The following is a 27,560-nucleotide window of genomic DNA, read 5'->3' as shown; positions in this document are numbered from 1 at the left end:
AAGGTTTTAGCTTCTTGCCAAGATAAAATATGTAGCTTTGGATAATTTTCCCCAATAAATAAATGAACAGGTATAATGTTTATGACTCCTTTGCTTAACTGGGTTCTCTTTATCTAGTTTTAGGACTTGTGTAGAGAACAGGTCACATTTTATGTAATATTTATGCAGAAATACTGAAAATTTGAAAGGGTTCACAAACTTTTAAACACCACTATATATAATTTTTTTTTGCCAAAAATGGAGAAGCACATCTTCAAAAAATAAAAGACCCAAACATCTAAAATGGGTATATGCTAACTTATATCTATAAACTCAGATTTTTAAAATAATTAATTTCAATAAGAATAAAATACATTACACCAGAATAGGAAAGACCATGCTGCCTCTTGTTCCTGGTCTTCATTTTTAAATTGGACTTTATTCAAATAGAAGATGTCTTCAGATGAAAGTGACCTTTGTCAAATAAGACATAAGGCTACCTTAGAACTATTTTTCAAAACTGAGCCATATCTGGTGGAATGTAAGAAAGAGGAATGATTCTTGATACCTATATGAGTTGGGCCACTATCTATGCTGCCACCATAGCCAGATGTGTCACAAAAAGGAGGTGCCCACCCAGGATCACAGTGGCAATTGGCTTTGTTGTTACATACCTACAGGAAAAAAAGAAACAACATGATGAAATTAGAACTTTTGAAGAAACTAGAATAATATTAGGGTTAGGGTGTTATGTACTTCCCCCAACAGGCAAGACTGCAACCATTTAAACAGATGTGCAAGAATCCATAAACTTCTCTTAAGGATTTTACTGTAGAAGAACTCAGAAGCCATTACAAAATAATTCTATTGACTGCTGTGTATCAAAAGCGAGGCCTATGTAATAGTGAACTCAATGTTCAATTTTTGGGCTATTTCTCCCACCTGTGCTATGCCTCACACCATATGGTCCTCTCTTTTTGATGAGAAACAGTGGTGTGCTGGTAAATATTTAACAACCAGCTCTACTGACTCCATTGCTGCCGCATCGCTACACCACTTGCCTCCAAACAGCTGATTGGTGCGCTAGGCATCGGAGCTCTGCTCTGCTTTCAACTGGCTTGTAAAATTCCAGAAAATTTAACAATCGTCTCTCATGACTCAATATGAACCAGCTCCAGCACACTACTTATGGGAGGCCTGGTTTCCATCCATCTCTTGTTTTGTTAATAACTAGAGATGATCAGTTTGTTTTCCTATGAAGATGTGGGAATTAATTTTCCCATGAGGTCTATTTCCTGTATGATTAGTTTTCCTATTATTTCTGAACTTGGCATATTTAACCTACCTGAAAGCAAGCATTTATTTCTTTGGGAAAAAAAGCAGGATTTAAACGTTTTTTCTTGCTGTGGGCATCCAAAGGGAGGGAAAGGGAGGCAAATGACAAAGCATGTATTGTAACATTGCAATGCAGACTCCACCCCTTTTGTATCTGTACTGTATTTGGATATTGCATGCAAGCCAGAAGGGGTGGGGCTTGAGTTGTGATGTCACAACACGTTTTCTCATTTGACAAAATCTCTAGGTGCTACGGATGCCTATGTTTCTTGCAATGAAACTTTATTGAGTAAGATGCTAGCAATAAATGAGACCAACATATACATTCTTTAGATGAGGTAGTACTTTGGTTATTTATTTATTTATTTTTCAAATTTCTATCACTGCCCATCTCTCCCGAAAAGGGGACTCTGGGCGGTTTACAATAAAATGATATAATGTCCCATAAATAAATGGGTAGAAATATTATAAAGAACTACCACAATGCTGCTGAGATTCCACTTAGCTTTTTAAAAGAAAACAATGATAAATATTCAACAGCTGTAATACTATATGCCAAGATATTTGGTTATTATAATTATTTGTGTCCTATTGTCCTTGTTGTAAGCCGCCCAGAGTCTGGCTGAGATGGGCAGTTACAGAAATTGAATAAACAAACAAATAAATAAACAGAATAGTATTATCATAATAATATTTTAACTTACTGCCCGGCCATTACACTTTTTCTTTATGTCACAGTTGTAACCAAACAAGCTTGCATTCACACACTTGTAATCAATACAGGCCTAAAAAGGAGGGAAAAAGTAAAGTTTTTAGAATGGTCTTTGAAAGCATGCCTCATCTGCAAATGTACAAAGGTGCTAAGCAGAGGCCATGAGCAGGTTCAAGAGTAACCTTAAACCACAATTTAACATGACGCTTGAGGGACGCAGCAGGCCTGTTACAACCCTCCCTTTCCTTTGCACTCTTGTGCAGTCTCAGTGTGTATAAATCCAATTCATAAGACTAAAACTGAGGCAAATTTTATGCAATCTGTTATGTAAAAGATTGTAAAAAAGAATACCAGAGTAAGCAATAAATCAGGTTGTACAGATTATAATATATAAATAATCTGCCTTTTCTTTTCTTTGGTGGGGATTCTGTTCTTTGACAGTTACATACTATTGAATTGTGGCCTCTTAAAGAACATCGTCAAAAAGAAAATGGACAAACTTAAGCCTAAAATGACGATGTTGGAAATGGAAGAAAGCTGAATCTTACAGCTCTGTCATCATGCTATGCAACAATAAAACTTGTCTGGATTCGGCTTAACCCAAGGTATGAATCTAGCCACTATTTTAGAACCTATGGCTTACAGTTTAAAATTAATCATAGACCAAGTCCCAAATAATGTAATATACTGTAGGTTCTTTTAAACTTAATCCGTTGAAACAAATCTAAGCATAACTGGCAGTATCCCCAAAACAAAGTGATGACAAATGATGCCCCATGCACAATAATGTCAACATGCAAACACCACAATTATGTACTCATGTCACATCTACAAGTAAAATTGTACTGTTTCCGTGATTATGTCATTATGCATGGGTCATTACTTGTATCCCTCCCCCGTCTATTAGTGTAACATTATACAAACAATATCAGACAGTTTTGTACAACAAAGACAGAAACAGGCAACCTATAATGACTACGATGCAAGCAGCCCCTCAGCCTCCAGAACCCTGTGGATAGGGCTATAAATTTCAGAGGATATTTTTTTGATGGTGTTGGTCTTCTTTGTGAGACATTAAAGGGTCAACATAGGTAACTTAAGCCTTGCAGAAGGTCAATGCCAATGTGCCATTAAAAATTGAATGAATTGATGAATGAATAAAATCTCCCCAAACTTCAATAATTGGCTACTTTTACCCAAGGTAGTGATTTTAATGCATTTTTGCCTAAAACCCAAATATTTTAGCCCCCACCTCTTTGGATATGTAATAATGTTGCTGATATGCTAACTACAACTCCCAGCAGGGCAGGAAGAAGAGGTATGGCTCCTCAGCTGGAAAAGTTTGCTCAGTCCTGTACTAAATCTTATACTAAACAATAACATGGTTTCTTTGATTTTTGGCTTAGTATAAAGAGAATACCCAGCCACTGCTTTGTGTAAATCATGATTTATGGTTAAGAGCAATGAATGAACATAATAAATTATGGCTCAGTGCAAAGTGCAAAGTCAGCCAATGACTTGTTCAATAAACAAGGTCTGATCCAGACAGACTACACATTTATAAGCTGCAGGAGACTTACTTTTCCTTCAGCACAAGAAGTGCCTTTATGAACAAGTGCTGGATCAGGAACATCTGATCCCAGATCAAATTCAGTAGTCACACATGAAATTCCATTTTGAGTTTGGAAATACAATTGGGAAGGGAGATTCTCTTGTCTGAAAGACGTACAATGAATCTTGCCGCATAAGCTGTTGCTGCAAATGGTAATAATAATAATGATATACAAATATAAGTAAGGAACTGTGAAGCAGTATGATAAATATCAAATGATATCTTCCATGTTCTAACATTGATTAATCATACATGCTTGTTTTGGCTAGGAGTTTAAGATTTTGCTCACTAGACTTGAGGTCTATAAAAACCCATGTTGAGGAAAAGGATGTGGATCTGTAAGTAGGAGGAAAGAACAGATTATCAGCTTCAGCACATTCAGATTCTGTTGGCCAACAATGGAAGGCAAGGTACAGGTAGTCCTCACTTAGTGACTGTCTTGGACAATGACTGTTCACAGCTACAACGGCACTGAGAAAATAACTTTGTGACCAATGCCTGTATTTATGACTTTCACAGCATCTCTCTCTCAGTCATGTGTTCGCCATTACAGTCAGTTAGTACATGATGTCCTGTGTAAAATCGTAAGCACAGTCGCGGTTATGGGATTTTTCACTTACCAACTGCTTTGCTTAACAACTGAGTTGCCAGTCCCAATTGCTAAATGAGGACTACCTGTATAGCTAAAATGTCCTTTCCTATGGCTGAAGTTTCAATTTTCAATGGTTTAAAGAATAGGAGAATAGGAGAATTAAGCAAGCTGTGTCAGCTACTCATTTCCACACCCTTTTACCAAAGGTCTGACTTCCTCCAGTAATGCTTATCATTCCAGATAAATGTGTTAGGTTCTTACCTAAGAAGAACCATCTGTATCAGGTCCAAAGGCTGTTCTAATCTAGTATTCTCTAGTATTCAATTCTGTGTTACTAGAGACACTCAGGAAACTAGCAAGCAGGACTTTGGAGCAAATCATCTTCTTCTGTTGCCATGGAACAACTAATATCTTAACACATGATACTTTTGATTTTGAGGTATCACACATTTATCAAGGCAAGTAGCCTTTGGTAGCTCTATCTTTCATGCATTTGTCTATAATTCAGAAGCATACTTAGTACAAAATGAAAAGGTGCAAGGTCCCCTGTGCAAGCACTGAGTCATGTCTGACCCTCTGGGGGGAGGCCGCTTTCGCGACATTTTCTTGGCAGACTATAGCAGGGTGGTTTGCCATTGACCAGTCGTCACATTCCCCAGCAAGCTGGGTACTCATTGTACCGACCTCGGAAGGTTGGAAGGCTGAGTCGACGTGAGCCGGCTACCCAAGAGAGAATCCTGCTTCCCCTGGGATCGAACCTGGGTTGTGGGGAGTGTTTCAGTTGCAATACTGCCACCTTCCACTCTGCGCCACATGAGGCTACACCCCTAAAATACTGCCTTAAATTACTAGAACAACGTTCTGAACAACTGTTTAAGATCATTTAATTAAACAAATCTAGCCTCCAAAGCAAAGAAACTTTTTCTAGTGTCTCTGTCTTTACCCTGCCAATAATAGGTAAGCTACAACAATGATATGCTGGTTTATATGAATCATTAGCTGTAGACCAGGAAGTTTTGTTTAATATTAAGAAAGCAGAATTATACCCTGACTTATTAAACTAGTTTACAGTTGCATTTGAATTCCGTAGATTGGATGTGATGGGAAATTTTGACTTAATGAAGTTAGGCTATTGGGAGTATAGCTGGTGTGTTTCTTCAGGAGTAGAAGAAAAAGGAAAGAGTGCAGAGCTGTGACTCTGAATCATGTAGCTTATTATCCAAAGAATACTATTCAGTTCAATGGGACTTAATCCCTAACTAAGTATGCATAGGATCACAGCCCTAATGTGCCTTCAGAATATAAAATGTTTTTCTGATTACTTACGCTTGGGAGCATTTTACAAAACCTGCCCCCAACATTCCACAGTTGCCAAATCTGTCTCCTTTGCTATTGGCTCTTTCAAAACAAACATTCGGCCCTTTCTTTGCTCCTACAAAATCAATAAAAGATCATTATCCTATGGAAAGGATAACTCTGACACAATCAACAGATCACTACCTCTTGGCATCCCTGTAGCACATAAACCAATGAAATCTCCCCAAAACTTCTTAAGCAAACCTGAAGACCCCATAAACAAAGAATAGGAATCATTGATAACATACAATATAAAGACTGTAATATGCATTATTTAGGACAGACAGGTAGAAGACTGGCAGAATGCGTCCAGGAACATCAACTGGCAGTCAGAAGACATGACAAAAATTATTTAATTTCTCAATACAGACAAACTCAACCCCAGTAGCAACTGGGAAACAGCTGTCATTTTAGATCAAGCCAAATTCAAAAATGCTAGGGAATTCCTGGAAGCTTGGCATTCTGAGAAACTAGCCATGCACACATAGAGATAAACCTCATCTATGGTCCATTTAAAGGACATAACCAAAAGGTAAGGAAGGAAGGAAACATCCTGCCTAGTAGCCAATACCCAAGTAAGCAGGAAACAGCACCAGATAAACAATCAGGGAAGAACAACACCCTAATCAAGGAACTATCAAGAAAGTGACCACACCCTAACCAAGACTGGCAGGGCAAGCTATTATCTCCCCCTCTTTTGGGGGAGATGGGCAGTAATTAAATTTGAATAATAAATAAAATAAAATAAAATAAAATAAAATAAAATAAAATAAAATAAAATAAAATAAAATAAAATAAACAACCAGGAAACCTCACCCTCCTGCACACTGATGATGTTACCTAGCCTGGTGACAAAACATCTGCAGGAAAGCAATCAAGCTCGTAGAACACCAAGAACCCAACAGTTCAACCCTGAATTACATATATTCTCTATTGGAATAAAAAAACATTTCAAACAAAATTATCTGCATCCCAATACATAAGCACTTTCTATATAACTCCTTCTGCCAGTTTATTATCAGTTGCCTAAATCACAAATGATTTAAACCTTACCTTTTCCAAAGAGGGATTCACACTGAGAATCGTAACTCTGACAAACTCCACTGTAGCAATAGTCTTTCATATCATTGCACGGGTAGCCATCCATGATATACACGTCATCCGGACAGTCATAGTAGGTCCCATTGCAATATTCAGGGAGATCACAGACATCTGATTTTGGGCGACACTCCATTCCTGCTACCTTGAACTTGAAAACAGAGTTTTATTGATCTATAATTGTGACCCATTTACAGCATTCATAAACTTTTAATGGTATGGGAGAAGGAGGATAGAAATTTGTGAAAAGGAAAGAGAGGTTGGGATAGTTCCTGGGCCAAACTACTGGAATGGTATGCCAATAATTGCACTGCTAGGTGTACAGAAAAACAAAACAAAACCTAAAGCAAGCCCACAGGACATACTGCTTTTTCAGTTGTACTCTATCATATTACACAAAACAACCAAGATTTATTGCCTCTGTGAGCACAGCCAGACAGTTGCACTGAAATGCAATCTACCAGTCCTTGAGCCAGCATAATTATGCTGTCCTCATGGCTGATCTCTACTCTGCTGCAGTACCAAAGTCAGCAAGTGCAATTGTCCTTATTTGAATATGGGACAGCAATTGGTGGATTTCCCCAGCTTAGTTTTCCCTCTCACCAAGCATCATTGCCAGCAGAAAAAAACAATCACCCATCATTCTACAAAGTGGTGGGGCAGGGCTGGTGAGTATAGGCAGCCACTTGGAACAGCAGGTTTAGCTCCCTTTCATTTTTTTAAACAGTAATTTTATAAAAAATTACAACTACAGTGATAAAAAAACTAATACAAACTAAAAAATATAAAAAGAAAAGACCCACCCCTCTTTACATGCATCAAAAGAGTGGGGCTTTGATTGTGTGATGGCCGTCCTGAATTTTAGTAATCCCCCCCAAATGTCCATTCATGTAACAGTCACAAGGGGCTATTGTATGCATGCATACATACATAAATACAATATGCACGAATGATAATGAATTCAAAACAAAATGACACTTTAAGAAGAATATATTTATATTAACTCTGCAATTCTATGCATATTTAAATGTTGGAGTACACCCACTGAACATAATGGGGCTTAATACGAAATAAGCAAGCACAGGATTGTGCTGCACATCTACACAAAGGATAATTTATTTTACCTGACACTTTTCACAGCATAATCCTTCAGCACATGCTGATCCAGGTGTTAGCTTGCAGCTGGTAGCATCACAACAAGGATTGGTACATTCCTGTTAAGAAAATGACTTTGGTTGAATATCCCATGATCAACTGTTGAAAAAAACTTGCATTAGACTCAATAAGGCCAATATTCTTATCACTGGGATGTGACTAAAAGAATTAAAAAAAAAACATTTCCACAATACTTTACTTTTTTTAATTTAACCACATTTTTTCAAAAGCATCCATTTATAACTATATAGTGAAATTGATTTTTTGTAAACACCTGAAGAAAGCACTTGATGGTAAGGATCCTTTCTTTTCCTAATGTGATTCCTGGAGATTTTACTTCATATCACACTTGGAATTCCACTAAGGAAAGATTTGGTACAGAAAGAAAACTGCATGGACTCATGGTGCAAGTCAGTGGCATTCTCCGTGTCTCACTGTGAGTGAGGCTAAACAAAATAGAGCTCTTTGTCCATCTACTCCTCTTTTTCAAAAACTGCACTACTGCTGCATTAGGGTAGCACTGAGCAACAAATTATAGCAATGAGTACTATATTAGGGCTGTGCAATGCTTCATATTCAATTCCAAAAAGCTGAGTTGGGACACAAACACAACATCTGTCTGTACTTCCTTAAAGTAACTGTGTCTTTTCCTGCTTTCTGCAGATGATGAGCAAGTGAACCCAGAAAAAGATGCAGCTGTACAAAGGAGTTACAGAAAAGTGTTCCATTTCTATCCCTGTGCTTAAACACATTTAGCATTTTAGAATGGAATCTAAAGTGTTGCATAGCCCTAGTGCTGGTGTGTGTGTGTGTGTGTGTGTGTGTGTGTAATTCTAGCATATCAATATTTTAAAATATAAATATAAATTACCTACTTTTGGAGTGCCACAATCACATTCTTCATTCCTATCCACAATGTTATTGCCACACACGGGCTCTGTGAATATATCACTTGGCTTGGGAGAATTTCTGAGACAGCTTCCTCCACCTCTCAAGATGAGATGCTCAAAATCATTGGAGCTGCAGCTGCTGAAGTTCTTGGACCCACTAGAAGGCACAATTTTTCCAGAATATGGAGTAATATATTTCCTATTTTGTGCCTAAATTTTATTCATTTTTACATTTATACAATTATACTATATTTGATCTTAACACTAAAACAATGTTTCCTCACCTCAAAAATAAGCCCATTCCTGACTCTGAGAGCTACATAATACTGTGAGGCAGAAACTGGCCTATTGGTGAGATGGGGAAACATATAAAAACTATCCTGTAATTCCTCTAATAGGCTTGACATAATTAAAAAAGAAACCCTCAATTTTCCCCCCAAATCCAGAAAAGACTGAAAATCCCAGTTGTCTTCATCCAGATTGACCCCTTGATCTTCCTTCAAAATATTAGGTCAATTTTATAACCTGCAAATGTCTCTCAGATTGCTGAGTCACTATGCAAGCTATGAATACTTAACCCTGCACCACATGAGATATAGGATAGGTAATTGTCTAACTAACCAACTTTTCCATTAAATGAAAGCTGTATATTAATAATTTTCAATAATAAAACATATTTTTGATTTTAGCATCAGTTTCCATTCATTACATTTAGCGTAATTGAAAATATAACCACCCTGTCTATAATTTGACTCTAGACTCTAAAGCAAGATTTCATAGGCTCAAGAACAAAGATTTCATGTTCTCATCAAGTATACATGTCCACTTGTAAATGCACAAGCACATATGATTGACAACACGTGGCAATCAAATATTACTGAAAATAGCCTAATACAAAAAATAACTGCTTAAACTTGAAACATAAGGTAGAGTGTAATTCGGTAGTCTTTGATTTTCAAAGAAAATTGGAAGGTTGTAATTATAATAGTTTGGAGTGACAGATTTTTATTTAAGCCAGTATCTATGGAGTGTTTGACTCTGCCACCACTAAGGTAAATGTTCTAACACTCTATCCCCATCGGATTGTAATTCTTGATCCTAAACACTCTAGTAGATCAAACACCAACACAGAATCGACATATTAAACTTCAATATTTAAATAAAAAATAAGCACATTTAAAAAATGATGTTAAAACAAATTCTCTTACTTATCTGAACTGTACATTATATAGGAATTTGGACATCTTCCATCATCATGATTCATACCCAGATTATGTCCCAATTCATGTGCAACAATTGTAGCTTGACTTATCACAGAGTTATGATCGAACTGGCAGAGAGATCAGTATTGTTAGCATGGGGTGGGTGGATGATTCTTATTTGAACAAGAAAAACAACAACAACAGTAGAAAACAGAAAATAAAGAGCTGTGCTAGATACATCAAACTCTATTTTGTCTGACATTCTATTTCCCACCATGAACTCTAAATTCTGATGGGAAGTAGTCCACAATCAGGACATAAGCACAATGCTAGTTGCAGAATTCCAGTAACTGGCACTCCAATTCAGTCTTGGCATAGCATGTAACCACTAAGACTATTTGTCCCCTTTTAAGGACATCTCAGTGGATGGCAATTACGACATTTCATTGTAATGAATTCCATAGTTAACAAGCATGTGTGAAGAAGCACTTTCTTTTGCTTGCTCTTAATTGGATGACTCCATTTTTTAAAAAAAAAATTGTTTTAATTTTTTCCCCACCATATACAATTTTATAAAGCTCAACCATGTTCCCTCTTATCAGCCTTTTGTCTAACATAAAAAGCCTTATTATTTTAAGCGTTCTCTATAGGAGAACCGTCTTTGCTCTCAGATCATTTGGGTTACTTGTTTTATGCTCCCAGTGCTAGTGTTAAACTTTGTAGGTGTTCAGCACAACTTCGTCAATGAGTTAGCAGTCAATACCAATGTAGACCTCTGCCAAGTGCTTTCCACAGAAGTCTAAACTCAGTGGTGAACTTCCACAATCCTGGCACAATGTAATGTAACAAATGAAAGTGTTCTCTATTTAAAAAACTGTACGTTCACAAGCGAGGCAGGATATTACACTTACAGTAGTGATTGACCCCCCATGATCTGCACTACAGACTGTGCCAACGTAAGCCATTCCAACTGTTGAACCAAATGGCCTTCTCCCTCTGAAATGCAGGAACAGATTAAAGAGTGAGATGGGTTGAGATCCATCTCCAGATTGAATAATATACATATACACGCATTTTCCTTATTTATACATATTTTGGTACACCCACACACAAACACACACATAAAGGGCCTCCCTTACTTCCCTGACCTTTTCAGATGCTACAATATTTTAACATCCTGGAAAAATGGATTTGAATTGGATTTGAGATACTGTGGACTCTGCTCATTATTTAATCTCATTTGGCTTTAAGACAGATGTAATGTCTTTGGCCAGACTGGAATCCTGCCTTTTATGTTAATGGTGGGCAGATACGACTGTCCCCATTGTATCTATCCCCTTGCCAGTTGGGGAAACTGAGATAGCAACATATGTATTATTGCATTGTCCATTTTATATGGCTGGGTCCTTGATAATCATGCCTCTCTTAGCCAGACTGGACAAGGAGAGCAGTTTATTTGTCTCCTAATATTTCCAGAAGGACTACAAAGTTCTGCTCAATTATTTTCCAGGTAATAATAGTGAGACATCTTTTTTAGGTCAATCCCATGCCATGTTAAAGATAATTTAATTTAATCTTTTGCATGAGAATTTTAAACCACTTTATCCTTTGTTTCTTCTTTGATTACATATAGCCTGAATGGATTAACCATAAATAAACTTTAACTAATTATCTATAACAACTCAAGATTACAAAAAATACACTATGCTCAAAATTTTAAAAAATAAACTTGAAAACATATTTTGGTTTAGATTCTAATAGCTAAAAATGTATTTTCTTAGACAACTAGCAGTAAAACAATTCTTTTTAAATGCCTATAATTTTTATAGTGTCACAACTATAGAATTTTCATTTTTTCTCAGAATTCCAATATATCCGGATATATAATATAAAGGTAAATCCTCACATGATGAGATGGCTAATATCATTTCTTGATCTCTTAATGAGATTTGTCTTCCTCCAAGTCACAAATTTGCCCAACACATCTCCAGCTGAATCACTATTCACATCTATGGGGTTTCCATGTGTCCATATTTCCAATCCAACTAGGACAACGTGTATGTTTAAGGGACTGAACATCTGTAAATATACAGTTATCATTATTATGTAGGTTTCAGTGAGTTGATCTTCAGTAAGAAGATAAAGTTCTTCCAAACTGTTCATCTCTGGCAGTAAGCTGGTGGAAATATGCCATGCAAAGGTAGCAGATCTATCTCTAGTTAATCTGAAGCCAGTGAATATGCAGTCAACACACTGATTATGTTGACACATTGAACTCATAATCTGCTTTACCCATGAGTTAAAAAACAAATCATAATTAGCTGAATTGACACAATGCACTACCAAAAAGCATGGTTTACAAGTTCCAAAAAGTTGTAATATGTGAACTTGGTTACCTAAGGCTTTGTTGTATGTAATTCCTGCTAACACATACAAACACTCCTCCAAAATTATCACTCTTAATATGAATTATACTGCACATGTGTTGAGAGGCTACATTAATTGCAAGGAAAAGCAAAGGATCTAATGCAATAAACAAACATTTTTATCCAAAGCTTCCTGTCTCCCAAAATTTACTAGTTAAGTTCTTACAACTATTTGAGATAGCAGAGGGATAAGCCTCATAGCAGGAGGAATTGTTGTGTAACCATGGAAGATGAGCTAAAAAAAAATATTCCTACATCAGTCTAGGTGGAAAAACAAGAAATGTGTGACTACAAGAAGAGGACTGTGTAGAACTTAGAAAGGAAATCCTGATTTCTAGAATGGGATCCTAATACCCACAGAAATGGTCCCATTTACCTATCACTGGCCAATGATGCAGTAAAGGAAGGTGATGTTTTATAGGCTAAAATGTCCTCCTGATAAGCTGCCACTCTCAACAAATTAAAAGTTGTATCTAAGACTCCAGCAAAAAAAAAATCACTGTCTCCCTAAAATTGCCCAAGTAATTACATTGTTTAATATTCAGTGTTTTTCTATTACTGGGGAAAATGGCAATTGCACTGGCCAGAAAAGGTTTAGGCTGTAAATCCCAATCAATTCAGGAAACATAATAAGATCATTTACTCTTAAACTTGTTTCTCTGCATAACGAAGATCAAAAATGATAATGAGATAAATGGCTGCATCCTAGCCCAATTTTATTTATTTATAAATGCGTGTGCTGCTCACTGCAACAGCTCTCAACACTTTATGACTTACATATAATTTATATTAAAAAAAATAAGAACGTTAAATGTAAATGTTAAAATTCTAAAAGGCCAGTAGTAGGTTTTAAGTCCTATCCTAAAGTGTAACTGTATTTTATCATATTTTATCTTATCATAGTATATTTTATCTTACCGGGTGGTATCATATTTTATATTTTATATCTTACAGTGGCTGATGCCCAACTTCTTGATATGGTCGTTAATGGAATCTACATGTATTGATTATATATGAATTATGGCAGGCCCCTTCTTGTTACACTTTAGGTATGAGTAACTTTATTGTACCCGGTAACATACTGGCAACCAATGCAACTCACGAAGTAGTGGAGTTAATGTGTTGAATAACTGACACCTTTTACTCTCCGTGCAGCTACATTCTGTACCAGTTGAAGCTTCCGAATGCCCTCAGTCTTACAAAATATGCATGCTTTTGTCCAATATATATTCTTATGAAGTCACCAGCAAACAGAGCCTAACTATAAACTGAATTATGTTACATAAGAAGCAGAGCATGAAACCAACTTTTGTACCTTGGGCTTGTGGTTTTTTTTAACCAAATTGTGACCAGCTGCAATGATGAAGATTACATTATTGTTCTGCTTTTTACTTTCTCTTAAAAAACAATGACATAAAAATAACAAATGTCTTTATACTGACTTACCCCATCTACATAATTAATCAGTTCAACTGTTTCTTTCTGTACAGCTTCAACAGTTGTTTTCAACGAATACTAAAACAATTCAAGAAGGAAAGTATTCTAGATCAGGAAATGCAATCAGGAAATGAAAAAATCCCATAGCCACATTGGTCCATCAAAAAATCCAAAATGCAAAATTGGGTAATACTTTCATTTGGACCAACCAAAATAACACTAATTAAGATGAGCACCTTTGAATTCTCCAGAACCCTTTATCAGGCATGATATCATTAAATAGCATGGGATAGAGGTTTCAGCCAGGAGGTCTGCAGTTTTTAAAGTCAGACTCAAGATGGAAACTGATGCTGAATACAATATTTGGCAGTACGTGTTCAGGAACTAAGGAAATCATTGCTCACTCAGCTTTCAAAACACAAAGGCCATTAGTCATCAATCTATCTCTTGCCTAGGGAGAAACTCAAAGGTTTTTGTCCTGGCAGAAATAAAAACTCATTACTGTCTTTGTATTAGCAAGGGAGCCACAGAGTAATTCTGGATGTTGCACTAGGAAGTCAAAGATATTTGGCTGAGAGAAATTACCCTGTTCTTATCAATAACCATATAGAGTTCGACGTATCGTTTATCTGGCAGCACAGTTCTTCTTTTCTGTAAAATGGAAAACAGACCCCCAATACATAGCTGTTTCATTTGGAATTTCAGCAGTTTAAAGTGATAGTTCAAAAATTAAGAAAAAAATTGAGAGACAAGAATAGAATAGAATAGAATAGAACAGAGTAAAATAAACTTTTATTGTCATTCCATATACACCAAAGTGCGCATTAAAATGAAATTGCATTGCAATTGGCTCACAAAAAATAATCACTATAATATATAATACATATTCTTTACCATTCGACTCTCCTAATCATTATCCCTAATGAATATCACGGTCCTACATACAACATATGTATAAAATACACTTACCCTTAGAAGTTTATCCTTACTGAAATGACTATGTGATATATTTGTGTATTTTAAGCTATGTTCATGATACCGGTCATCATTTTGTACACCACATGAAAAGGGCTGATGAGGAGCATTATCTAATACATAAAAAAAGTGTTCAGATTTATTTGATCCCTTGACTGGCTCCATGCCATATTGTTTGCCACCAATATAGAGGATTCCCCTAAAAATGGTACAAGAAAAGTTATTTGATTAAATGCCAGCCACATAAACAAAAGTAATCCTAAATAATTACCACAATGCAATACGTAGCAACGTGACAGTACAAATATGCTAGTTTCTCAATGAGTAAATATAATAATATGTCTTTAGATATATGGTGACTTCTGAGCCGAATTATTTATTTATTTATTTATTTAATTTCTATAGCCACCCATCTCAGCAAGTGACTCTGGGCAGCTTACAATCATAAAAACCATAAAACAGCTAAAATAATTAAAAACAATTAAAAGTACCAAATAAATATATATGGTCACCAAGTAAACAATGCATAGATGTTAATATAGCCAAGAAATTGGGCCTCTAACACACGCAGGCCCCCAGGCCCAGGCACATAACCAGGTCTTCACAGCCTTACAGAAGGCCAACAGGGTCAGGGACATCCAGATCTCCGAAGGGAGAATATTCCAGAGGGCAGGTGCTACAGCAGATAACGGATGCCTTCTAGTCCTCGCCAACCAACATTCCTTAGCTGATGCGACCCGTAGCATGCCAACCTACCATACAGAATTGGATGGGTAGAAACAACTGGAAGAAGACGGTCCCTTAGCTAACCTGGTCCCAAGCCATGAAGGGCTTTAAAAGTGACAACCTGCACCTTGAATTGCACACAGAAGCACACTGGCAACCAAGGCAGCTCACTTAGTAGTGGTGTTATATGTGTCAAATATCTGACACCATTTACTACACGTGCAGCTGCATTCTGCACCAGTTGAAGCTTTTGAATGTTCTTCAAGCAGCCCCATTGAATTAACAACAGATTCAGGTCTGGCACAAATGTCTAGAAGTTTACATATTTGGAAAGACCAGATAACTTTCCCCCACTATCCTTCACCATTGGCCGTATTGGCTGACTACTGGGAGTTATTCTTCAGCAAATTCTGGAAGGCCATAGGTATAAACTGCCCAGAGTCCCCTTTTCGGGAGAGATGGGCGGTGATAGAAATGTGAAAAATAAATAAATAAAATAAATAAACCATACTTTTTATCTACAATCAATATTCAAAATAGCAACACACTGCCTTTTATAAGCCTTTTTCAACCTGGCCCCCTCTTGATGTGTTTGGACTACAGTTTCAGAACTCTCAATCAGTGTGGCTGAAACCAGGAATCCTGAGAATTAAAGTCCCAACACATCTGGACTCCTCAAACCTTCAAAGACAGTATGAAGATGATTATTTTCACTGTTGCTGAATTGAAATGTTGGGAGAAAAAAAAAGCAAAAATCACGAGCCTGCTCTAAGCTACTGCCATATCCTACTACGATAAAAATCCCATATTCCCCAAACACTCCAAACATAGCAAAACAAAGCCTTTGTTGTATCCTGCTATAGTTGTGGAATCCTGCACTGGGCAAGGGATTGGATTCGATGATCTCCAAGGTCCAACCCTTATATTCTATGATTGAATGAAAGAATGAGAAGAATAAAGGGAGTGGGGCCCTATTTATCTGGCATTTTGCATTCCATTGTTGAAGGGAGAATAGAGACAGACAAAGCATTTGTCAATTTTATCCCTTTTGTTTTGGCTATTATTGGGAGAACTGGAATAAGTTCCCCTTATTGGACCTAAAGCTCAGAAGCAGAGATGGGATGAGACAAGATTCAAAACAACACGGTAGCAGGTTCAACTACACTGCAGCTGAGCCAGAAATGTCTCAGCAAAACTCTCCCACCTAACTAATATTGTGGGAATATCAAGACTGCAGAGTTGCTTCCAAACTAGCACAGAATATGGAAGTGCCCTAGGCCTTGTATTGAAAACTATTTGTCTCCACATATTGATAAAAGGAAAAGAACGATTATACCTAAGGCCATCACAGGTACTGAGGGCAAGCAGAGAATCTGGAACTCCTTCAACATTTCCATGGTAGTAACAGTGGGTCTGAAACCAGATAATGAACAGCAGTTTTCTTAGGCAAATAGCAGATCCAATGTATCATTTGATAAAAATAAGTATGCCATATTTACTCAGTTCTTAAGACATCTACTATAGAATTCTATGGATTCTAATGCAACTAATGTTTATCCTACTACTTAAAATAAAAATATATAACGTGATCAAAGCCAACAGAAGCACACCAGTAAATGGATTGCCCTAGGGCGATACAGAGCTCTTTTCATTTCCTGCTTCTCTTCCCAGCCAATCATCACTTGAAAAGGGAGATCCCATGCATGTACCTACACCCAGCCATTTTGTGCTCTTATGAATGATACATGTAAAAGGAAAGAAGATAATAAATCCCCATGATACTCTTACCATGGGTTCTCATTTTCTTTTCTTTAAGTCTCACAGAAAATGAGACACACATTTCGTATTAGAAAATGTGAATTATTATACAGAATCTCTTGCTCTGGTCTGAAACAGTTAAGATGTAAGATGTAATAGTTCTCTGAATCATTTTTACATAAAGGATATAGTGACAGAGCTTCTATAGTGTGGTTGTAATGTGTGATGTGGTTTGTTGGTTTTGGCTCAGTGTACTATACAAACACTAAACAACAACTATTACAGTTAAACACACCTCAGGGCATTGGACTATTCCACATAATACAGGACAGTGTGCATTCTAACTTTGATTTTCTTCTGGACTTTCCCACTGAATTAGGGAGCTGTCAATAGCTTCCTAGATATAGTTTCTCCCCTAATTAAACAAAAAAAAAAGCTTTCCTGCATTGGAAGAGAAGCAGTATCAAAGGGCTGGGGTTAGCTAGCTGTCTCTGCAGAAAAATGCACATGAAATAATTTGATAGTGAAAACCTCCAGAGCCTTGGGGCTCCAGGATAACCAAACTCAAGACAGGTGAATAGTCTGTAACACTATGTTTTGCATAAAATTCAATGAACACAACCATCATATTTTAATTGGCCTAAACTGTGAGAAGCCACGGTTTAGGAGGGTTTGTTGCAATATCAGGTCTGTAATCCTCCACTCCTTTTTGGAATGCAAGTTTCCCAGCTTTGAATCCACTCCTCTTGGAGCCACTAATGCCCTAGAATGGCAGCTTTTAGAGTTTTCAAAAGGCATTTTTATTAGCAGATAAAGTTATTGGCAGAAAAGTCAACTTAGATAACAAATTACCAAGTTAATTACTCAACTCTCATTTGGTACTGATGGTAATGAGTTGAGCTGGCCCTCAAAGGAAGTGAAGTTTACAGTACTTTTTAGATCCATGATGTCTATATTCCCACTCCCCATAGGAAGAGTATTCTGTGGGATGCTATTCTCTGTGGGAGTCCTAGAACAGCAGGCAGAAAAAGTTGGAGCTTATAATCCTAGATCAGTTCAGACTGAGCGATGAAGTCTCTTTTGAAATTGGTTATGTTAGTTGTGTGCTAAAGATACTGACAGGAAAAGAATATAGTTTCTTAAGATATATTGCTTAACTTCTCAGACTATTAATCATCCTAGCGAAGCAGGAAATATAGTGTATTTCAAGAAACAAAGATGACAAAATAGCCCTTGGCCCAGAAAACTGGTTTTCTGGAATCAGATGACATTATCCACCCCTCAAGCTTCACGCATGCCAGAATACAACTCACACCATACCCAGCTAGTATGGCCATTGGAAAAGGTTTCTATAACATAAACCCTTATTTATTCATTTATTTTCTACCTTTTCTTCAGGAGCTCAAGAAGGTATACATAGCACTATTTATACCACCCTAATCTATCAGAACTAGAATAGAGAATTGCCTGTCCAACAGACCACTGTTCTTCACAGGTACCACAACGTACCTGAGTTTCAACAGGAGTATTCTGCAGCTTGCCCTCTTGGCTGTAAGTATATATTGTGAACTCTTCCCCAAGAAGTTTTCTGCAACACATTTCAATATGTTTGAATTCAAAATGGTATTCAAGACCCAAGTTATTCAGCAATTAATGAGAACAATACAATATTTTAATATGCTGGTCAAAGACCATAATAACATTTACATATATACCAATATTTTAATGAAAAATAAGATGTGATTTTTAAAAAAAAATTATTAGGTAAACTTTCAAGCATTTTTAAATATGAAAATGTAATCATTTTAAGCAATGGTAGTGCCATATCCTGTTAAGCCATCATGTCATGTTAAGCTATAATGTAATATCATGTAATGAATTAATAATAGAATAATCATTCTTAATCAATAATTATTAATTATTAATAATAATTCTTGTAATAATACAAGAAGCAGAAACATCCCATGAAGGATAGCAGTCAACTTTTCAATTGCACATCTCAGTGGTCAGAATGTTGTTCTCCAGCATTGTATCCTTCCATCATCTTAAGACTTTCCCTAATCAATAGGAGCAAAAAGAAACACCATCATTACCTAAATCTCAGACCCTCAGGAGTTCTCAATGAAGCCTTTATGGTGCAATTACCCTGCTTCATTCATAATGTTTTATGAAGGCCAAGGAATATTATCCAGCATTTATAATACTTTGGTCTTTTTCTACCATTATTTTCATAATTTATGTTTCAAGTGAAAATCAAAGTGGAAAAGAAGAAATAGCTATGCAGTGCCTTGGAACTTAGTGCTATATGTAGCCCTGCTATATCTTTGAGCCAAAATTAATTCTACAATAGTTATTGTGTGCTATTCTTAAAATGCCAGGTGTTCTGAGAAAGTGGCCTTTCATTAGGTATTGCCAAGATATAATATATCCTGAGTATCTCTCATGAGCTATTCCTATGGCCTGCTTACTCAAGTCAGCCACTAACCCTGTGAGATTTTCTTCCTGAAAGGAAACTAACCTTATTTAATTAACCCCTTTTGTTGTTTCTAAGTCACATTTAATTATCCCATTGGTCCAGTTATGCATCTCATGGAAACAGGCACATGGAGATGCTCCAACAGGCATATATGACTGCAAGGTAAGATTTTATGGACCCAGATATAGATGTCTTGGTCTTTTGCTTTTCAAACTTACTGCTAATGGGGTACTGCTTGTTGTATTGCTGTTCTGTGCTGCAGTTACCAGATCCTAACTGACAATGTATTAATCAAGATACTATTAGCTAGTAATCCTATATCTTGTCACTCCTCTTTTTTGTTTGTTACGCTTTGTCCTTAAATGTTCTGAAATGACAAGGATGACTTTCCTGTATCATTTTTCATTGTATGACCTAATGGTGCACTGAACTAACTCTAGTTCACCTAGACTGTGGATTCCATAAGCCCCATCTGCTTCCCATCTGCAAAAACTATCTGCATTTTACAAAACTTTTCCTTCTGATAACATACATTCATAAAACACAGGATCCAGTGTCTACACTCAAAAAATTTTTTCCTCAAGTACCTACAATAAAGTTATTTCAGTTCCCAATCTGGCATAGCTCCTCACTTCTCATGGGATAAAGAACATTCTCAGCTGTTTTTCCTAATCTTCTCTCTCTCTCTCTCTCTCTCTCTCTCCATTCAATCATGTCTGATTCTCAGAGACTGCCTGGATAAGTCCCTGCAATTTTCTTGGCAAGGTTTTTCAGAAGTGGTTTGCCATTGCCTCATTCCCAGAGCTGAAAGAAAGTGACTGGCCCAAGGTCACCCAGCTAGCTTGGTGCCTAAGGCAGGACTAGAACTCAGAGTCTCCCAATTTCTAGCCTGATGTCTTAACCACTACACCAAGCTGGCTCTCTAATCTCTTATTAACAATAGAATATTTCTACCACACCTCCATGCTAGTAAATGTAATTCTTTAAAGGTTTTCTTCTATTGTATTCTACCGTTGAGACTGCTTGTTTTAAAGAGATTTTCATACCCCCAAAAGGTAAGTTAAAACGAAGATGGGAAAGGATTCAGAACTACATACAACATACTTATTTTTCCTTAATTTCAGAATGTGTGTTCCATTTCCAGTTTGAATCAAGTAAGACAGCTGATCATCTAAGCGTTCCTGAAATATAATCATATATATATATATATATATATATAATTTAACACGTACTTTACCAATTCTTTGAAATGGGCTGTTGCTTACAAAAACCTATGCTGCTACTTTGCTTACTTTCTAACCAGAGAACAAATCAAACAGCTCATTCCAGCTTGGCACTTAACATAAGTTTTACTGTATCTTCTGCAACATTGATACACCTAAATACAAAGTACAGTCCAGACTCATTCAATTCAGCTCTCTGAAAACTAAAATTACATTGCGACAGCTGTAGCTAGCTCAGTGGATTCTTTGATGGACCCAACATGGCTATTAGAATAGGCTGCAACCTTTTCCCATCAAGTTTTACAATGAACCTACGGCTGCAGTCTGAGTGGTCCATGGACTGTTGGCTTGTTCACATTCCTCCCTTTAAAACTGGAGACAGAACTCTAATCATGGAATAATAAAATTCTTCCTATTGTCTCTTGGGTGCAAGGCTACTCTATGACATCAGAGGGGCCCAAAAGGACCTGCTGGACCCTATCTTTTCTAACTCCTATTCTCAAGATTACTTTATACCCACTCTAGAACTGACATAAAGGCTTTTCTTCCAAAAGGAAGGAAGGAAGAAAGGAAGGTTTTTCTCTTCTAATGGAAGGGTTGTACCATCCAGCCCTTAGATATTTTGGAGTATCCAGCACTGGAATCCTCTAAACTGAATGATAGGATTGCTGTGTCTGACTACCAAGCATGATGAAAGAATTGCATGCGATAAAAGAGTATTTGCATATTAACACTAGTGGTGTGTTCTGTAGAACCCTAAATTGTCTGGCAATAGCAACTAAATCAATACAGTGCTATTATTCCTCCTGATTATGTTTAATGAGTGGGACACAGATTGGACCAACAATGTCTGTCTTGTCTGCTTATAGGCATTGTTAAATACTGTAGAATATTATCTGAAGAGCATCACAGAAATGAAAATAACTTAAATAGAAACAAACCTCTTTAAAATGTGTCCAGCGCTTCTCCCTATCTGTTAATCTTCTAGGAATTATAATCTCATATGGGGAATGCATAGAGATCTGTTGAGCATGTTCACCTACAAATAAAATGTTTTTAAGTCTATATAGAGAGATTTGCAAATAACATCATAGTTTTATTAAATACAATTATGAAGAATCCAGAATCTTATTTTACAAGAAAAAACAAAATATTTAGAGTGACTAAGAAAATCCACAGATAGAAACAGTCTGTTAGCACCTTCTCAGACTAACAAATTTTATTAAAAGGCATATCAGTTGCAGAGAGTGGCTAAACTGATATAGGACTGAAATTGGAATGAGGCAGTCAGGTTCCCCAGAACAGGTATCAAAGTTTTCTTTGCAGTGTGGGAAAGAATATGGGGAAGCAATTTTTGCCTGGGGGGCAGAAGCTTCTAGACCCGGGCCTGGAGTGTCAAATCCATCTTCTCCACTTTAATTTATTTTACCTTTAAATCTTGTGCATAAGCATGAAAAGTTAAAAGAAACTAATTCAGCAAGGCCAGTGAAACTCTCTTCGACAGCTAGAGCTGCAGACAAGTTGACAAGAAAAATGGGAATAACATGAGCAAATGAGTAATCAGGTTTATGACACCTGTGTATAATCTCTTTCTCTCTCCCTCTCCCTCTCTCTCATTCTCTCCACACAAATACTGGAGTACAGTATTTCGTTTTGATTAACAAAAAATAGACTTCAGCAGGAGCACTGTGCTCAACTTTTTCTGTCATCCTCAGCATAATTACTCTTCCTGAATTACTCACCAAAGAAACGAACATTTTAAAGAAGCAGACCTCTCCCTTCATAAATCCCTTAATCTTTTCCTCGACAAACGTCTTTTAGACTACGACCCTGTCGATTTTGAAAGCTGCATCAGGAAACGAGGAATGTTTCGTTCACGACTCCCCTTGGGCGAACAAGGCAATTGCCACTCAACGCTTGTTTCACTGAAAACGCCTTTACTGGGAAGTGATCCGACTGACAGCATTTTCTTCCATATAAGGAACCTTAAGATCATTTCCGAGACCTCCGGCTTGACTATATTAGCTGCCACTCTAATGCCCGAAAGCCAACCAAGACCATTACTTGCCCAGGGCTAACACTAGTTTTCCCGCGCCGCTGAGTCCCAAGATCACGAGGTTCAGGTAACAGGCGGCTAACATGATCTGCTCTTCCAGCTTCGCCAACCGCGGTGGGAATGGCCCAGCAGCTCATCGAACGGCGGCTGGTAAACAACCGCCCTGAAACCTTAGGCGGACAGCGGGAGGAGTTCACAAACCCCTCCCCACGAAAGGGGTAGTGCTGGTCTCCATCAGCCCGAACTCGTTCCACCGCATTTTGAGCGGGACCACGTGCGCGCTCAGCCATTGATAGGCAGCTCGGCGCGGAGCTAAGCCAAGCGAAATTTCCTCCGAAGTTGATTTAGGAAGCGCAGGGAGGTGGGGTGTTTTCGCAATAGGAAGTGGGAGATAAATGATTTCTAGACTATCACAGGCCGTGTTTCTTCTGACGGAGGTAATGGCAAACTAACAAACCCCCAATGGCGTCTTACAAATCTCCGTTTATACTCTTCTAAGTAGAGCGAGTTCCTCCATGCTGTCTGGGGAGTACGGGGAGTTGAAGCCCACACATCTTAAAGTTGCCAAGTTTGAGAAACACTGCCCTAGTGCATTTATATTCCAAGAGGTTGAAACTTCGAGGAAGGAAGGGGCTTTCCTTGAAACTAAAGACCAAATTCCAGGACCCAGAAGCAAATGAAATTAAGTAGTGCAACAATACTGTGGTTTAAATCAGTGTTTCTCAATCGCAGGAACTTTAAGCTGTGTGGACTTCAACCCCCAGAATTCCCCAGCCAGCAGCCAAGTCCACGTAGCAAGAAGGAACTTGTGATCTGAGCCACAGTTCCCATCAAGTCTTGCTTCTGTTGACTGGATAGAGCTTTGACATCTTTGCTTGCAGATTATATAGTTACTGTGCTTTCAGAGTCATGCTGATGTCCCTCTGTAGATATTGCTGCCATATAGGCAGAAGTAATTGTGCATATTCTACCATGAATTATTTCACATAAGTCAACAGTTGGCCCAAGAGTCTGACAGAAATTCCCACCACCATTAGGAAATGTTATAAAATCTGGGCAGGCAGTGTCATGGTTTCCTCAGACAAGGAAACAACGTAGAAGGGTGTGGAAATTTGAATATAGTTGACATATTAACTACAGAACTGCACTAACTGATGATAAAATATAACTGCTTTGGGAGTGGAAGCAGTCATCAGCTATGAGTCAATGTAATATTTCAATTGTTGTTTATTCATTTAGTTGCTTCTGACTCTTCGTGACTTCATGGACCAGCCCACGCCAGAGCTTCCTGTCGGTCGTCAACACCCCCAGCTCCCCCAGGGACGAGTCCGTCACCTCTAGAATATCATCCATCCACCTTGCCTTTGGTTGGCCCCCCTAACTTTTGCCCTCCACTCTCCCTAGCATCAGCATCTTCTCCAGGGTGTCCTGTCTTCTCATTATGTGGCCAAAGTACTTCAGTTTTGCCTTTAATATCATTCCCTCAAGTGAGCAGTCTGGCTTGATTTCCTGGAGGATGGACTGGTTTGATCTTCTTGCAGTCCAAGGCACTCTCAGAATTTTCCTCCAACACCACAGTTCAAAAGCATCTATCTTCCTTCTCTCAGCCTTCCTTATGGTCCAGCTCTCGCAGCCATATGTTACTATGGGGAACACCATTGCTTTAACTATGCGGACCTTTGTTGTCAGTGTGATGTCTCTGCTCTTAACTATTTTATCGAGATTTGTCATTGCTCTTCTCCCAAGGATTAAGCGTCTTCTGATTTCCTGACTGCAGTCAGCATCTGCAGTAATCTTCGCACCGAGAAATACAAAGTCTTTCACTGCCTCTACGTTTTCTCCCTCTATTTGCCAGTTATCAATCAAGCTGGTTGCCATAATCTTGGTTTTTTTGAGGTTTAGCTGCAAGCCAGCTTTTGCACTTTCTTCTTTCACCTTCATCATAAGGCTCCTCAGTTCCTCTTCGCTTTCAGCTATCAAAGTGGTATCATCTGCATATCTGAGATTGTTAATGTTTCTTCCAGCGATTTAAACTCCAGCCTTGGATTCCTCAAGCCCAGCATGTCGCATGATGTGTTCTGCGTACAAGTTGAATAGGTAGGGTGAGAGTATACAGCCCTGCCGTACTCCTTTCCCAATCTTAAACCATTCCGTTGTTCCGTGGTCTGTTCTTACTGTTGCTACTTGGTCGTTACAAAGATTCCTCAGGAGACAGACAAGATGACTTGGTATCCCCATACCGCTAAGAACTTGCCACAATTTGTTATGGTGCACACAGTTAAAGGCTTTACAATAGTCAATAAAAGAGAAATAGATGTTTTTCTGAAACTCCCTGGCTTTTTCCATTATCCATTGGATATTGGCAATTTGGTCCCTAGTTCCTCTGCCTTTTCTAAACCCAGCTTGTACATCTGGCAATTTTCGTTCCATGAATTGCTGAAGTCTACCTTGCAGGATCTTGAGCATTACCTTACTGGCATGTGAAATGAGTGCCACTGTTAGATAGTTTGAACATTCTTTAGTGTTTCCCTTTTTTGGTATGGGGATATAAGTTGATTGTTTTCCAATCTGATGGCCATTCTTGTGTTTTCCAAATTTGCTGGCATGTAGCATGCATTACCTTGACAGCATCATCTTGCAAGATTTTGAACAGTTCAGCTGGGATGCCATCGTCTCCTGCTGCCTTGTTATTAGCAATGCTTCTTAAGGCCCATTCAACCTCGCTCTTCAGGATGTCTGGCTCTAGCTCACTGACCACACCGTCAAAGCTATCCCCGATATTGTTATCCTTCCTATACAGGTCTTTTGTATATTCTTGACACCTTTTCTTGATCTCTTCTTCTTCTGTTAGGTCCTTGCCATCTTTGTTTTTGATCATACCCATTTTTCCCTGGAATTTACCTCCGATGTTTCTAATTTTCTGGAAGAGATCTCTTGTCCTTCCTATTCTATTGTCTTCTTCCACTTCCGCGCATTGCTTGTTTAAAAATAATTCCTTATCTCTTCTGGCTAACCTCTGGAATTTTGCATTTAATTGGGCATATCTCCCCCTATCACTGTTGCCTTTTGCTTTCCTTCTTTCTTGGGCTACCTCTAGTGTCTCAGCAGACAGTCATTTTGCCTTCTTGGTTTTCTCTTTCTTTGGGATGTATTTTGTTGCCGTCTCCTGAACAATGTTGTGAACTTCTGTCCATAGTTCTTCTGGGACCCTATCTACTAAGTCCAGTCCCTTAAATCGATTCTTCACCTCTACTGCATATTCCTTAGGAATATTAGTGAGCTCATATCTAGCTGATCTGTGGGTCTTCCCTAATCTCTTTAGTCTGATCCTAAATTGTGCAATAAGTTCGTGATCGGAACTACAGTCAGCTCCAGGTCTTGTTTTTACCGACTGTATAGATGTTCGCCACCTTTGTCTGCAAAGGATGTAGTCAATCTGATTTTGGTGTTGTCCATCTGAGGAAGTCCACGTATAAAGCCGTCTCTTAGGTTGTTGGAAGAGAGTGTTTGTTATGCAGAGTGAGTTGTCTTGGCAAAATTCTATCAGCCTATGTCCTGCTTCGTTTTGTTCTCCCAGGCCATGCTTACCTGTAATTCCAGGTGTCATTTGACTGCCCACCTTAGCATTCCAGTCTCCTGTGATGAAAATAACATCTCTTTTAGGCGTGTTGTCCAGTAGGTGCTGCAGATCCTCATAGAACTGCTCTACGTCAGCTTCTTCAGCATCTGTGGTTGGGGCGTATATTTCGATCACTGTGATGTTAGATGGCTTGCCCTGAATTCGAATTGAGATCATTCTATCGTTTTTTGGATTGTATCCAAGCACTGCTTTAGCCACTTGACTATTAATTATGAAGGCTACTCCATTTCTTCTGTGGTCCTCTTGTCCACAGTAGTAGATCTGGTGGTCATTTGATGTGAAGTGGCCCATTCCAGTCCATTTCAGTTCACTGACACCCAAAATGGTAGCCTCAGCACCTTTCAATACTATCACTTTTTTGACTAAATGATTTGGCTGAGAGATACTGTATGCTATTACAATTATTTCATTCCTTGGATAGTTGATTCCAGAAAGTAGGGATGGAAAATTATTGCTTTGTAAATATAGGTTTCATAGCCTCATTTACTGTATTTTCCCCTACCTTTCAAGATTGACAGATCTACATGGAAGATCTGGTTTTTTTAATCCAAGGAAGATGCTTGATATTCTGAATCAATGTTTGTAGGGTAATGGTTTGGATGAGGTCCAAGGAACTGAAAACTCAGACATGAGTGATGGCAGATGACATTCATGTGCCAACTAAGCAAAATTCATCCTATTTTTAATAGTAATTTTAATAAACATTACAGTTATAAAGATAAAAACTAATACAAACAAAAAATAAAAGAATAAAAAATAGAATGTGCAAAAAATAAAGAAAAGATAGAAAAAAATAAGAATATAGTAAAGAAAAAAGAAATATATAAAGAAATGACTTCTCCATCACAACAAATATAAACAATTTTAGTAACTTATCACCTTCTCTTAAAAATACAACAAATGATCACTTCT

At 37.8% G+C, this 27,560-nt stretch overlaps 1 protein-coding gene across 1 annotated transcript in view; it reads right to left on the bottom strand.

Annotated features, from left to right (window-relative positions):
* LOC134500169 (disintegrin and metalloproteinase domain-containing protein 9-like) overlaps positions 1-23,325 on the bottom strand; it is a 30,873-nt gene extending 7,548 nt beyond the window's left edge. Inside the window, exons 1-18 of the mRNA XM_063307305.1 lie at positions 22,695-23,325; positions 21,894-21,991; positions 20,834-20,910; positions 18,763-18,841; positions 16,832-16,908; positions 14,764-14,968; positions 14,380-14,445; positions 13,804-13,872; positions 11,838-12,010; positions 10,843-10,927; positions 9,938-10,059; positions 8,715-8,886; positions 7,809-7,898; positions 6,640-6,835; positions 5,557-5,662; positions 3,607-3,781; positions 2,019-2,099; positions 548-653 (exon numbers count right to left, since the gene is read on the bottom strand). Coding sequence (XP_063163375.1) covers positions 548-653; positions 2,019-2,099; positions 3,607-3,781; positions 5,557-5,662; positions 6,640-6,835; positions 7,809-7,898; positions 8,715-8,886; positions 9,938-10,059; positions 10,843-10,927; positions 11,838-12,010; positions 13,804-13,872; positions 14,380-14,445; positions 14,764-14,968; positions 16,832-16,908; positions 18,763-18,841; positions 20,834-20,910; positions 21,894-21,968 — 1,954 coding nt within the window. The 5' untranslated portion in view covers positions 21,969-21,991; positions 22,695-23,325. The remainder of the gene's footprint in view (positions 1-547; positions 654-2,018; positions 2,100-3,606; positions 3,782-5,556; positions 5,663-6,639; positions 6,836-7,808; positions 7,899-8,714; positions 8,887-9,937; positions 10,060-10,842; positions 10,928-11,837; positions 12,011-13,803; positions 13,873-14,379; positions 14,446-14,763; positions 14,969-16,831; positions 16,909-18,762; positions 18,842-20,833; positions 20,911-21,893; positions 21,992-22,694) is intronic.
* Between the last annotated feature and the right edge of the window lie 4,235 nt (positions 23,326-27,560).

This window comes from Candoia aspera, chromosome 6, assembly GCF_035149785.1.
Source record: "Candoia aspera isolate rCanAsp1 chromosome 6, rCanAsp1.hap2, whole genome shotgun sequence".
Taxonomy (NCBI): Eukaryota; Metazoa; Chordata; class Lepidosauria; order Squamata; family Boidae; genus Candoia; species Candoia aspera.
This window is presented reverse-complemented; position numbering and strand designations above follow the sequence as displayed.